This window comes from Capra hircus, chromosome 5, assembly GCF_001704415.2.
Source record: "Capra hircus breed San Clemente chromosome 5, ASM170441v1, whole genome shotgun sequence".
Taxonomy (NCBI): Eukaryota; Metazoa; Chordata; class Mammalia; order Artiodactyla; family Bovidae; genus Capra; species Capra hircus.
The window spans coordinates 110128482-110143341 of NC_030812.1; the positions used below are offsets into that span (position 1 = coordinate 110128482).

Sequence of the window (14860 nt, forward strand, 5' to 3'; positions counted from 1 at the left end):
CAGTAGAAACAGTGTCAGACTTTATTTTTCTAGGCTTCAAAATCACTGCAGATGGTGACTGCAGCCATGAAATTAAAAGACACTTGCGCCTTGGGAGAAAAGCTATGACCAACCTAGACAGCATATTAAAAAGCAGAGACATTACTTTGCCAACAAAGGTCCATCTAATCAAAGCTACGGTTTTCCAGTAGTCATGTATGGATGTGAGAATTGGACTATAAAGAAAGCTGAGCACAGAGGAATTGATGCTTTTGAACTGTGGTTCAAAAGGGACTCTTGAGAGTCCCTTGGACTGCAAGGAGATCCAACCAGTCCATCTTAAAGGAAATCAGTCCTGAATATTCATTAGAAGGACTGATGCTGAAGCTGAAATTCCAATACTTTGACCATCACCTGATGTGAAGAACTGACTTATTTGAAAAGAGCTGGGAAAGATGGAAGGCGGGAGGAGAAGGGCATGACAAAGGATGAGATGGTTGGATGGCATCACTGACTCAATGGACATGAATTTGAGTAAACTCTGGGAGTTGGTGATGGACAAGGAGGCCTGACGTGTTGCAGTCCATGGGGTTGCAAAGAGTTGAACACGACTGAGCAACTGAACTGAACTGATGAACGTAACAATATCTCAATGTCATTAATAATGATAAACTGTTCAGACTTTCAATTTAACATAACTGTCATAAATAGGTTTTTCTACAGCTTGTCTGGAGAAGGATCCAAACAAAGTCTTCACGGTGGGATTGGATGATTTGTCTTTTTTCCTCCATGAACAGGGGAAAATGTTTTTTTCAGTAATTACTGATGCATAATTAACAAACAGTAAAATGCAAAACCTTAAGTGTAAAGCTCAATAACTTTTAATATTATGTGTATACTTATGTAATCACATTTCCTTCACTCCAGAAAGTTCCCTCAAGCTCCTTTCCAATTGATACCATCCTCTCACCACCAGTAAAGAGTATTATACCTTCTATCGCCATCAATGTTTGCCTGTTCTTGGACTTTGTATAAATGTAGCCATACATTATGTATTCTTTTGTATCTGATTCCCACTGCTTAACATAGTATTTGTGAGATTCATCCATGTTTTGGGTGTGTTGGTATTTTTTTCTGTAAGAAGTATTCTACTGCATGAAAATATCACAATTTGTTTATCTGCTCTCCTGCACATGGACATTTTGGTTGTTTCCACATTCCAGCTATTACGAATAAAGCTCTATGGACATTCTTGCACAAATCTTTTTGTGGACAACTGTATTCATTACTCCTGGACATACACACAGGAGGAGAATGGCTCGGTCATAGAATAGATTTATTTTTAACATCTTTAGAAACTGTCAAACCATTTTCCAGGTGATATGCCACTTCATATAATTCATCAATATTCTGAAATAGTTGTATATTTACATTCAGTTGTAAGAAATAACACAGAGAGATCTTGTGTGTCGTTTACACAGTTTGCCTTATAAGTAACATTGTGCGAAATTACAGAACAAAATCATATTCAGGATACTGACATTGTTATGGTCAAAATACACAACATTTCCATCACCGTAAGTCTCCTTCCTGATGCTTTTTTTTATTACCATGCCCTGCTCCCAACAACTACTAGTGTGTTCTTCATTTCTGTAATTTTGACATTTGAAGAGTGTTATATAAATGGAATCATACAGGATGTAACCTTTGGAGATTGGTTTTTTTCACCTGGCATAATTCCCAGAGAGTCATCCAAGTTGCTGCATGCATCAATAACTTGTTCCTTTTTATTGCCAAGCAGTAAAGGCAAAGTGGTTGTCTGAGGAGGCTTTACAAATAGCTGAGGAAGAGAAGCAAAAAGCAAGAGAGAAAGGGAAAGATATACCCAACTGAATGCAGAGTTCCAGAGAACAGCAAGGAGAGATTGGAAGGCCTTCTTCAATGAACAATGCAGAGAAATAGAAGAAAACAATAAAATGGGAAAGACTAGAGATCTCTTTAAGAAATTTGGAAATGTCAAGGGAACATGTCATGCAAGAACGGGCACAATAAAGGACAGAGATGGCAAGGACCTAACAGAAGCAAGAGATTAAGAAGATGCCACAAGAATACACAGAACTATACAAAAAAGGTCTTAATGACCCGTATAACCACAATGGTGTGGTCACTCACCTAGAGCCAGACATACGGGAGTGTGAAGTCAAGTGGGCCTTAGGAAGGATCAAAGCTAGTGGAGTGATGGAATTCCAGCTGAGCTATTTCAAATCCTAAAAGATAGTGCTGTTAAAGAGTTCCAATCAATATGTCAGCAAATTCGGAGAACTCAGCAGTGGCCACAGGACTGGAAAAGGTCAGTTTTCACTTCAATCCCAAAGAAAGGCAATGCTAAAGAATGTTCAAACTACCATACAATTGTGTTCATTTTGCATGCTAGCACGGCTATGCTCGAAATCCTTTGAGCTAGGCTTCAGCAGAACCTCCAAATGTACAACGTGGGTTTCCAAGAGGAAAGGGACCAGTGATCAAATCGCCAACATTCACTGGATCATAAAGAAAGCAAGGGAATTCCAAAACCATTACCTACTTCTACCTCATTGATTATGCTAAAGCCTATGACTATGTGGATCACCACAAACTGTGGAAATTTTTTGAGACGGGAATACCAGACCACCATACTTGTCTCCTCAGAAGCTTGTATACAGGTCAAGAAGCAACAGTTAGAACTGGACATGGACCAACTGACTAGTTTAAAATTGGGAAAGGAGTAGGTCAAGGCTGTATATCGTCACCCTGCTTATTTATTTTCTAATGTAGAGTTCAGTCGATAAATCATGTCTAATTCTTTGTGACCCCATGGACTGCAGCACGCCAGGCTCCCCTGTCCTTCACTCTCTCCCCCAGTTTGCTCAAATTCATGTCCATGGAGTTGGCGATGTCATCTAACCATCTCATCTTCTGCCACTCCCTTCTCTTCTTATCCATCAGGATCTTTTTCAGTGAGTCAGATGTTCATATCAAGTGGCCAAAGTATTGGAGGTTCAGCTTCAGCGTCAGTCCTTCCAATCAATATTTAGGGTTGATTTCCTTTAGGACTGACTGGTTTGATCTCCCTGCAGTCCAAAGGACTCTCAACAGTCTTCAGGGTATATCATGCAAAATGCCAGGCTGGATGAATCATACACTGGAATCCAGATTGCTGGGAGAAATATCAATAACCTCAGATATGCAGATAATATCAATCTAATCACACTAGGACCACAGCCTTGTCTAACTCAATGAAACCAAGCCATGCCTGCGGGGCAACCCAAGACGGGTGGGTCATGGTAGAGAGGCCTGACAGAATGCGGTCCACTGGAGAAGGGAATGGCAAGCCACTTTAGTATTCTTGCCTTGAGAACCCCATGAACAGTATGAAAAGGCAAAATGATAGGATACCAAAAGAGGAACTCCCCAGGTCATTAGGTGCTGGATGGCATCACGGACTCGATGGACGTGAGTCTGAGTGAACTCCGGGAGATGGTGATGGACAGGGAGGCCTGGCGTGCTGCGATTCATGCGGTCGCAAAGAGTCAGACACGACTGAGCGACTGAACTGAACTGAACTGAACTGAATGGCAGAAAGTTAAGAGGAACTAAAGACACTCCTGATGAGGATGAAAGAGGACAGTGAAAAAGCTGGCTTGAAATTCAACATTAAAGAACAAAAATTATGGCATCTGGTCCCATCACCTCATGGCAAATAGAAGGGGAAAAAGTGGAAGCAGTGACAGATTTTATTTTCTTGGGCTTCAAAATCACTGTAGATGGTGACTGCAGCCATGAAATTAAAAGACACTTGATCCTTGGAAGGAAAGTTATGACAAACCCAGACACAGTACTAAAAAGCAGAGACATCGCTTAGCCAACATAGTCTGCATAGTCAAAGCTACGGTTTTTCCAGTAGTCAAGTATGGATGTGAGAGTTGGACCATAAAGAAGGCTTAGCGCACAAGAATTGATGCTTTTGAACTGTGGTGCTGGAGAAGACTCTTGAGAGTCCCTTGGACAGCAAAGAGATCAAAGCTGTCAATCCTAAAGGAAATCAGTCCTGAATATTCATTGGAAGGACTGATGCTGAAGCTGAAGCTCCAGTACTTTAGCCACCTGATGCAAAGAGCTGATATTGGAAAAGACCCTGATGCTGGGAAAGATTGAAGGCAAAAGAAGGGGGTGAAAGAGGATGAGATGGTAAGGTAGCATCCCCAACTCCATGGACATGAATTTGAGCAAACTCTGAGAGATAGCGGAGGACAAAGGAGCCTGGCATGGTGCAGTTCATAGGATTTCCCAGGCAAGAATACTGCAGTGGGTTGCTATTTCCTTCTCCAGAGGATCTTCCTGAGCCAAGGATCAAACACATCTCTAAATCTGCACTGGCAGGCAGATTCTTTACCACTGTACCACCTGGGAAGTTCAGGATCCATGGACAAAGACCAAATGTGTATTCCTTCCTATGATCTCAATATCACAATCTTATAGAAGTCCAATTTTAATGTAGTCAAATTCTCCTCTATTTAATGGCATCTAGATATGAAGTTATTTCTAGAAATACTTTCTCTAGTCTAAGAGTTTATAAAATGTCACCCTAGCTTTTTATTTCAAGAGACTATTTTTTAGATCAGTTTTAGGTTCACAGCAAAGTTGAGAGAAAGCTACAGAGATTTCCCTGTATATCTCTACAGTCCGTGGGGTCAGAGAGTCAGACATGACTTAGCAACTAAACAACCACCACCAACAACAACAACTGTAGCTCCTGGCACAGAGCTCCCAAAACCCTTGGAATTTCCTGGGTAATACGAGTATCTTTTGTTCTAATGAAGTGACTCTTGGCGGGTTCTTCGAGGCTTCAAGATGGGGACTGGCCATGAGAAAGCTCAAGCCATGGTTAGAAACTTGAAACTTTCAGCCCTAACCTTCCAAGAAGGGGGATGGGTTGGAGATTCAGTTAATGATCAATCATGCTTATATGATGAAGCTTCCACTAAAAAATCCTAGGTACATGGTACAAAGAACTTCTGGGTTGGTGAACACAACTGCATGCTGGGAGATTAAGTAAGTAAGTAAAGTCACTCAGCCGTGTCCGACTCTTTGTGACCCAGTGGACTGAAGCCCACCAGGCTCCTCAGTCCATGGGATTCTCCAGGCAAGAATACTGGAGTGGGTTGCAATTTCCTTCTCCAGGGGATCTTCCCAACCCAGGGATTGAACCCGGGTCTCCCGCATTGGAGGCAGACGCTTTAACCTCTGAGCCACCAGGAAAGATAGAGAAGCTCCTGCACACAGAATGGTTTTGGGTGCATTTTTTCAATCTCAGCTTACATATTTCTTCATCTGTCTGTTCATTTGTGTTCTTTATATATTCTTTATTATATAATAAACCAATAAATGTAACTGTTTCCCTGACTATGTAAGCAAATACTGCTAAAAGCTGTTTTAGCAAATGATCGAGTCTCAGGAAGGGGTCACTGGAACATGGATTTATAGCAGTCACCCAGAAGTATAGACGGCAACCTGGGACGTGCAACTGGTATCTGAAGCAGAGGCGGGGAGAAGGAAGTGTCGTGGACCGAGCCCTCAGCCTGCAGGATCTGATGCTGTCTCCAGGAGAAAGCATCAGAAATAAATTAAATTGTAGGACATCCAGCTGGTGTCAGAGAACTGCCTGACGTATAGAAACCCATGCCTCTGATGTTAGAAGTGGAATGTGGTGGCAGTATGACAGTAAAGGCGAAACATGGGCGGGGTGGGGGGGCGGTGGATAATGTGTTTTTCTTTTACAAACACACACAAAAAAAGCCATAAATAAAGTAAAAAGTCAAATGAATGACAAAGATTAATCTACAGAACACATTAATATAAGCAGCTCATACAGCTCAACATCAGGAAAACAAACAGCCCAGTGAAAAAAGGGGCAAAGACCTAAACAGACATTTCTCCAAAGAAGACATACAGATAGCCAATAAACACATGAAAAGATGCTCAACATCACTCATTATTAGATAAAAGCAAATCAAAACTACAATGAGGTATCACCTCACACCAGTCAGAAGGGCCATTATCAAAAAATCTACGAACAATAAATGCTGGAGCAGGTGTAGAGAAAAGGGAAGCTCTTGCTCTGTTGGTGGGAATGTAAATTGATAAAGCCACTATGGAGAACAGTATGGAGATTCCTTAAAAAACTAGGAATAAAACTACCATATAACCCAGCAGTTCCACTACTGGGCATATGCCCTGAGGAAACAATAATTATATCCCAATATTCATCACAGCACTACTTACAATAGCTAGAACACGGTAGCAGCCTAGATTTCCATTGACAGATAAATGGATAAAGAAGTTGTATATATATACAATGGAATATTACTCAGCCATAAGAAAGAACGCATTTGAGTCAGTTTTAATGAGATGGATAAACCTAGAGCCTATTATACAAAGTGAAATAAGACAGAAAGAAAAAAAACAAATATTGTGTATTAACGCAGGTATATGGAATCCAGAAAAGTGGTACTGATGAATCTGCATGCAGGGCAGCAGTGGAAATGCAGACAGAGTGACAAAGCTGTGAACATGTGAGAAGAAGAGGGTGAGATGAACTGGGAGAGCAGCACTGAAACCTGCATATTCGGTTCAGTTCAGTCGCTCAGTCGTGTCTGACTCTTTGTGACCCCATGGACTCCAGCACACCAGGCTTCCCTGTCCATCACCAACTCCCGGAGTTTACTCAAACTCATGTCCATTGAGTCGGTGACGCCATCCAGCCATCTCATCCTCTGTCGGCCCCTTCTCCCGCCTTCAATCTTTCCCAGCATCAGGGTCTTTTCCAATGAGTCAGCTCTTCTCATCAGATGGCCAAAGTATTGGCGTTTCAGCTTCAGCATCAGTCCTTCCAATGAATATTCAGGACTGATTTCCTTTAGGATTGACTGGTTGGATCTCCTTGCAGTCCAGGGGACTCTCAAGAGTCTTCTCCAACACCACAGTTCAAAAGCATCAATTCTTCAGTGCTCAGCTTTCTTTATGGTCCATATTTTACCATATGTAAAATAGAGAGCTAGTGGGAATTTTCTGTATGATGCAGGGAGCTCAAATCCGGTACTCTGTGACAACATAGAGGGGTAGGATGGGGTGGGAGGTGGGAGGGAGGTTCTAAAGGGAGGTAACATATGTATACCTATGGCTGGTTCTTGGTGATGTATGCCAGAAACCAACACAACATTGTAAAGCAATTATCCTCCAATTAAAAATAAATAAATTTTTAAAAATCAAGTGAAAACTAAAAATGATTAGATAATGGGATAAATATTTAACAGACAAATAGCTCTAGTAACTGATAAAGAAAAAGATAGAAACCAAGTGGAAAAATGGGCAAAAGACATGAATTAATAAATAAATAAAAAGAAACACAAAGCCCAATAAACACATGGTAAGTTGTTCAAACTTACAATTAAGATAAAACAAATTTAAGATTTTTCTACCTCTTAGATTGACAAAGATGTAGAAATTTGATAATACTCAGTATATACAAAGATGAGGGGATACACTTATGGTGGATATAAAGTGATGCAACTTTTGGGAGGACAATTTGGCAGTACTTTTCAAAACTAAAAATAAATATAACCTTTCAGCAATTCCACTTTTGGGATAGCATCATAAAAATGCATGTACAAGGTTGTTATTGTAACACTGCTTTTAATAGACAAAAACATTAAAAAATCCCAAAATGATTACCAACAGGGATGGGTTAAATAAATTAAGATTAATTTATACATCAAGAATACAACATAAGATAAATAAGTTCTTACCATTTTATATTGTTTAAACTTTTCTCAGTATTTTCTAATTTAAAAAGAATAAAAATATAAAAATGGAAACAAATGACTTTTAAGCACAAAGCAAAGATGCAAAAAAGAGGTAAAAGGAGGATGAATTAACATAATTAGACTAAGTATAATGTTCATTTCTCTAACGGCTTTGATATGTTCAAATTTTTTGCAAATATCATAAATGATATGCTAATAGACCCAAGAATAAAAATTGTTTACTCTTCACTTAATAAATAATAAACAGAGGCAGTAAGAAATAAACATTTTTCTTCTGTCACTAGCAATTTAGTAACTCAGAACTACACTGAAGGCTTTGGTCAGCTTTAATTTTGTGTGAACCAATTTATAGCATCCCTAACTGTTGCTATGGTAACAACTGAGACCCAAAAAAATCATAACCTCATTGCTGGATCTTCTCAAGTAGGAAAAGAGGAAGGTCTTTTGAGCTGATGAAAAGCTACAAATAGCCTTACTAATTAGCAAATTTAATAATAAAAATTCTGGACAGTATGCAAAGACAGAACTCATCCATGTCTAAGTGTCATAAATTTAAAGACTTTCTCTAGTTTTGAATGTATCAGAGGCGAGCACTATTCGGTTTTGAAAGTCCTATTCTGTTCAGAATTTTACTTACTGCTTTTAGATCATTTTTGCATTTGTAGAAAGAGAATAGTTAAAGAAGTTGCTATTAAAAGTTTTAAAAAGATTTTTAAAGTACCCCTCATTCTGCCAAAGCAATCAACAATATCATTTCTTTCTCATTCTGTATTAAGAACATGAGAATTTTAATGTAGATGCAGTACATTTGGCAACAACAATTAGATTTCCTATTCATCTTGGTAGGTTTTGTCTTCTGCTACAAGAGAAGATTACTGAAGAGGACATGTTGGATTGCATCAAGTATTCTTGACAGTAATAACAGCAACGTTTGTCAATGGGATGACGGAAGAGTGTTCTGACATAGTCATGTTTTGAAAAAGGAAAATCTAGCTTTAAACTTTGAGAGATGGGCACCATTTTCTGCTCATGGATATAAGATGTGAAATGATGTAAATCAATTACAGTGGATTCCTCTAAAGAAAAAATAATAATGATGAGAATTTAAAGACTGATATTAAAAAAAAAAAACCAGTAGGTGACATTTTATGTCTTTGTGAAACTCCATAGCATATAAGATTATTCAAGTCTATTCTCTCCCTTAAAAGCCAGCAGCAACAAATAAACCGATCGTAAATTTTAAAATCATTTTGACTTAACCTCGTAACTTTGAAAATAACCTACAGATTTTCAATCTGTGGGCTATTTTGCAATTAAGATACAGTGAATCGTATGCACTTTTCTGAGCTACTAGAAAATCAGGTAAATCCAATACCTAGTGGCTAGAGGGAAAGGCTGGGAACAGAAGACTAGGAAATAGTTCCAACCCCCCTCATAAGACCTCTGGCAGAACCCTGAATAAAGCACTCAGAGCAGGAGGCCGAACAAGCCTGTATCACAGGAAAAGAGGGGAAGGGCACTGACATTGAGGGTCTCCTCATTCGTTCATTTCACTGTTCATTAACACAAACTGGGCAACTGAAGATTCAATAATCAATAGACTAGAAAAGTCTCCAAAGCTCTAGAAATGGAGCTTTCTTTCTAGTAGGAGAAAAACATAAAACAGAAAAACGAATGAATGAGATAATTTCATAGGGTCTTGAGTGGAACAGATTTCCAGTTAAAATGGTTCTACTTGCTCATACTGCAGGGATATGTGTTCTGCAAACACACAGCAATGAAAGAGAAAAGAGAAAAGTGTGAGAGTTAAAGGCATTATGTAAAGGACAAGATGAACATCTTCACAGATGAGAGCATGAATACAAACTCATGACAGTGAGGAGGCTGAAGCTGTGGATCTTTGAGTGCAAAAAGAAAAAGAGAGAGAGAGAGAGAGAGAGAGAGAGAGAGAAAACCAGAAGGTCAGTTCCAGAGGGGTAAACACAGATTTAAAATGATCACCAAGGATAAGAGTGTTGAACATGAGCTGACTGCTTAAAATGATGCCTGGGCATTGGGCTCCCCTACTTACAAAGGAACCTGAAATAATTAATCTGGCATCAGTCACGGCCTTGGACTCTGGCTTCTTAAAGTATTATACAAGTGGGTTCGAGGGGACACAGACTAAACTTCACCAGCAACTGAGCCACAGTACCCCTTGGTCTGGAGACTGGATCTGGAGTATCTCTGACATGAGCGAAAGAAAGGGGCTGTCCTCTGAAGGGAGTGCCTCCTGCGAATGCAGAAACCCTGAGCAGGTGAGAACACTCCATGGGACTGAGCAAGCAGGCTTGAGAAGACGCTTCCTCACCCTTCCTCTTCCAATCCCCCGGGGCAGGTGGTTTACCACTGAAGGAGTGCCTCCCTCTAAAGCTGCTTCTTGGGGTGTTAAGGATAAGACCCTCAGAATGAGCAATGATTAACTCTGGTACTCTTGGAGGGAGAGGGGAGGGAAAGGACGTGCTCTCCACCCTGCAGTCCACTTCTCCCCCATCTCACTTAAGCTGAGAGAGCTGACACGGAGTAAGGTCTGACCTCTAGCAGTCCTAGACAAAGCGGCCATAAATAATCTCGAGGGCTAAACAGTCATTTGAGGACCAAAACTATTTTTAAAAAAAACTGAATTACAGGTTTTGTCAAAGTATGGATATTAGAAAAGATGGACCAAGAACTTAAAGTTAATATACAAACTAAAATAAATAAAGGGATATGCAATATGCAACAGGAATAAGCACAATAAAAAGAATGAAATAGAAACATTAAATATCAAATGTAAAAACAGAACGTGGAAACAGAGAACACAGTCAGGATAAACAGTGGAATGGATTCGCCAAGAACAAATATCAAACTGGAAGATCAGACTGAGAAACTCTAAATGAAGAAAAAAGAAAACATTAAATAGAGTCTATAAAGAAAACTGAAGAGATATGAAGGTACAAATAGAATTACTAACATTCAGATAAGAAGAGCTCAAGAAAGAGAGAAAAATAAAAATAAACAGTAAGAAATATCTGAATCAGAGATAACTGTCTCAAAATTAAATAGAGGTGAGAGACCGTCCACTGGAGAGTCTCACAGGGTGACAAAGAGAGATAAGGAAAATCTACACTTAAACACTTAACAGTAAAATTTCAGTCTTTTCAACAATGCTGTTGAAACAATTGGATATTGGTAGAGGAAAAAAAGTTGTTTTTTTTTAAAATCTCACCTATACTTCACACCTTACACAAAAATTAAATCAAAATAGATCAGAGATCCAAATGTAAAACATGAAACTACAAAGCTTTTAGAAGAAAACATAGGAGAAAACCTACATGATCTTGGGATAGACAAAGAGTTCTAAGATAGAACACCAAAAGCATGATCCGTAAAGTAAAAAACTGATAACCTGGACTTCACTAAAATTTAAAACTGTTGCTGGAAAGCTGGGTGAAGTGTACCTGGGCCTCTGTACTATTTCTGCAACATCCTGTAAGTTTATGATTATTTCACAATAAAAAATGCTTACATGAATAGAGAAAGATGGACTGTTTGATAAAAGTAAATATTGCTTATCCATGAGTGCGTGCTCTGTCGCTTAGTCAGGGCTGACTCTGCAGCCCCATGGACTGTAGCCTGCCAACCTCCTCTGTCCGTGAGGTTTTCCAGGCAAGAATACTGAAGTGGGTTGCCACTTCCTCCTCCAGAGGATCTTCCCAGTCCAGGGATCAAACCTGTGTCTCCTGCATTGGCAGGCGGATTCTTTACCAGACAGCCACCTGGGAAGCCCTTGCTTACCCACTGCTAAGTCACTTCAGTCGTGTCCGACTCTGTGCGACCCCATAGACAGCAGCCCAACAGGCTCTGCCATCCCTGGGATTCTCCAGGCAAGAACACTGGAGTGGGTTGCCATTTCCTTCTCCAATGCATGAAGGTGAAAAGTGAAAGTGAAGTGGCTCAGTCAGGTCTGACCCTCAGCGACCGCATGGACTGCAGCCTTCCAGGCTCCTCTGTCCATGGGATTTTCCGGGCAAGAGTACTGGAGTGGGGTGCCATCCCTATCTTAACACTATATAGCAAAATTCCAGAGGGCATAAAGTGCTTTCCTTGTGGCTCAGCTGGTAAAGAATTTGCCTGCAAGGCAGGAGACCTGGGTTCGATCCCTGGGTTGGGAAGATCCCCTGGGGAAGGGAAAGGCTACCCACTCCAGTATTCTGGCCTAGAGAATTCCATGCACTATCTAGTCCATGGGAGTCACAGGGTCAGACACAACTGAGCAACTTTCACTTTCACAGAGGGCATAAATATTTGAACATTAAGAAGAAAAAATAGGAGACTTTTTCTTACATTAGGATAAAAAATTTTTTCTTAAGATTTTTTAAGGCACAAAGTATAAAGGAAAACTTTGTTAATAAAATTTTGAATGACAGAAGGTATCAAAAGCAAAGTTAAAAGAAGATAGTTTCTCTTCCCTGAAGCTCGAAAAAGAGAGAAAACAAAATTTCCCTTCAGGATTCGAGAAAGAAATGCAGCCCTGTAGACACCTCGATTCTAGGCCAGTGATCCCTGGGTCAGACTTCTAACCTACAGGACTGTCAAATGCTACTTCTGTGTTGATTTAAGGCACTAAGCTTCTGGGAACTTGTTAGAGCAGCAATAGGAAACTACTGTGATGACTTACCTCTGTCAATTTCCAAGCATTAATCTCGACGGGTAGTGTTTCCTGGGACAGGACAGTTCCACTGGGCACCTCAATGTCTTGACACTGCTCTTGTTTCTGTCCTGCCTTGGAAGTGTTTTCTGTCAACAACATAAAGCTTTTACTTTGACAAAAAAGTAGTCATGTTTTCACACTGGCTCGCAATTTTTCAGTTAATCACTTCTGATGATCCATTTTGTCTACAAAACATTATGTGCCAGTGGTAACCAGTGAGTATTAATCATTTAATATATCCCTTTATCATAACTGACAAGTTTGGACAGATTTTAAAAATACAACTTCAATTCTAGCCCTTTCTCCCATCAATGATTCTATTTTAAGGGTTTATTATTTGAATCATATTTTTAAAAATAAGGTATAATATAGAAAATAGAGTTTGAAAGTGTGAAAATTACTCAAATGAAAGTCTAACAAAGCAGGAGTGACATCTATAATTATTTTAATTAAGACTTAGAAGAACTTTATTATTGTGGTGTGAATTTCCTGTGTTCTAGGCAAAAATAATCAGAAATATATAGGTTTCTTGAGAAAAAGAAACTTTAAACAAATTTTTGACTTGAAAATTTTAAAGAAAAAGAATATGCCAATGAAGATAAGCTATTTTTGTTTATATATATTTGCTGAATTTAATGATTTTTGTAGTCAATATCACTTTCCTTCCTATGTTATGAAATGTAAATGAAAGTATTAGAATCAACTATATTCCAGCATGTTATTGGGCACCACAAAAAGTCTAAGAAATCTATCTTCAAAGTAGCATACACACTTCTGGGGGTATTTAAAGACTTCCCAAGGGTTAGGTGGGCATAGACAGCTTTAAAGGATGTAACTTCCAGATCCACAAGTTCCGTATGTATTCTTACCAAAAACTGACCTGCCTGAGAATGCAACTAAGTAGAAGCCTCTGGCTAGGTCTTTTCCTCCTCCTTTCATAATCAATTTTCTCCCACTTTACAAAGAAAGACATTTTCTTTACCCATCTAATTTTGGAGCATCTTCCCTTCAGCTACAAGCATAAGAATCTCTGAGGCACCAAACAACAGTAAAAAAGATTGGTGTGGGGAAGCCTCTTTTATTCAAGGCATGAAAAACCCATAGTACAGCTTCAAAGTTTGTCCCGTCTTACACATATTTCTTTCTCTCAGAAAGCACGGCATAAGTAACAGGCCTTTTGGGCCACACCAGGATGTGTGGTGCTCAGATATATCACAATATGGAGAAGCAGGACAATGTCCTTGTGCCTCCCATCCCCCTGGTACTGTCAAAGAATGCATCACTCCTGGGGAAGAGTCCCAGAAGAGAAGAGCAAAGAAAGCATCGGGGATAGAAGCACCTTATTCTACCAGTGCCGCACACTTAGGGCGGCCTTTGTGGTGGTGGTGGTGTAGTCACTAAGCCGTGTCTGACTCATATGACCCCACGGACTGGAGCCTGCCAGGCTCTTCTGTCCATAGGATTCTCCAGGCAAGAATACTGGAGTGGCTTCCCATTTCCTTCTCCAGAGGATCTTCCCGACCCAGGGATCAAACCTGGATCTCCTGCATTGCAGGCAGAATCTTTACCGACTGAGCTACGAGTGAAGTTCCACCAATGCAACACACTTGGGCAAGCCTTTGTGCCTTAGTTTTGAGAGTGTTAATACAACCAGAGTGATGGCTGTTTCCATGTGTATTTAAATAAATAAAGTAAAATGTTTTTCTGAAAGGAAGTTTAAATCTGATTCGACTGGTTGTTTTGACAATGAGGACCAGCTTTGTAAACTAGGTAAATATGACAAATATTTTCCAGTAATTGAATGAAACAAACCTGCAGTTCTGAAGATTTGATGAAAATTCATTTAAAGCATATGACACACAAAAAGAATCATTTCTCAAAAACATTTGTGTTGACAGGTACACTACAATTAGTGTTTTTATTTTTCCCACACATTCTGAGTATATTGGGTTAACTTAATGTGTAACCAGTATAATTAATAGCCATTTGATACATTTTAGCAAAAGTTTTTTGGTATTATTCCCAGAAATTGAGAACACAAATTGCTCCCAGTGACTGTTTAACAAGTCTTTTCCTAAGTAGGCTGTTTCCAATCCTTTGCTTTCAACAATGAAGAAAGACCTAATCACATTAACAGTTGACAAGTGATGGAAAACATTTTTATAATAAATCACTGTGTAATTCTGGGCATATGACTTGGAAAGAAATCACAGAATTGATTGACACTGCTATAATAGCACACCTTCTATTCACACTGACAATTTTATGTGAACAAGTCTTCTCAGCA

The 14860-nt window shown here is 39.5% G+C and overlaps 1 protein-coding gene across 1 annotated transcript in view; it reads right to left on the reverse strand.

Annotated features, from left to right (window-relative positions):
• ENTHD1 (ENTH domain containing 1) overlaps positions 1-14860 on the reverse strand; it is an 81732-nt gene that overhangs the window by 38557 nt on the left and 28315 nt on the right. The window contains exon 3 of the mRNA XM_005681180.2: positions 12541-12659. Coding sequence (XP_005681237.2) covers positions 12541-12659 — 119 coding nt within the window. The remainder of the gene's footprint in view (positions 1-12540; positions 12660-14860) is intronic.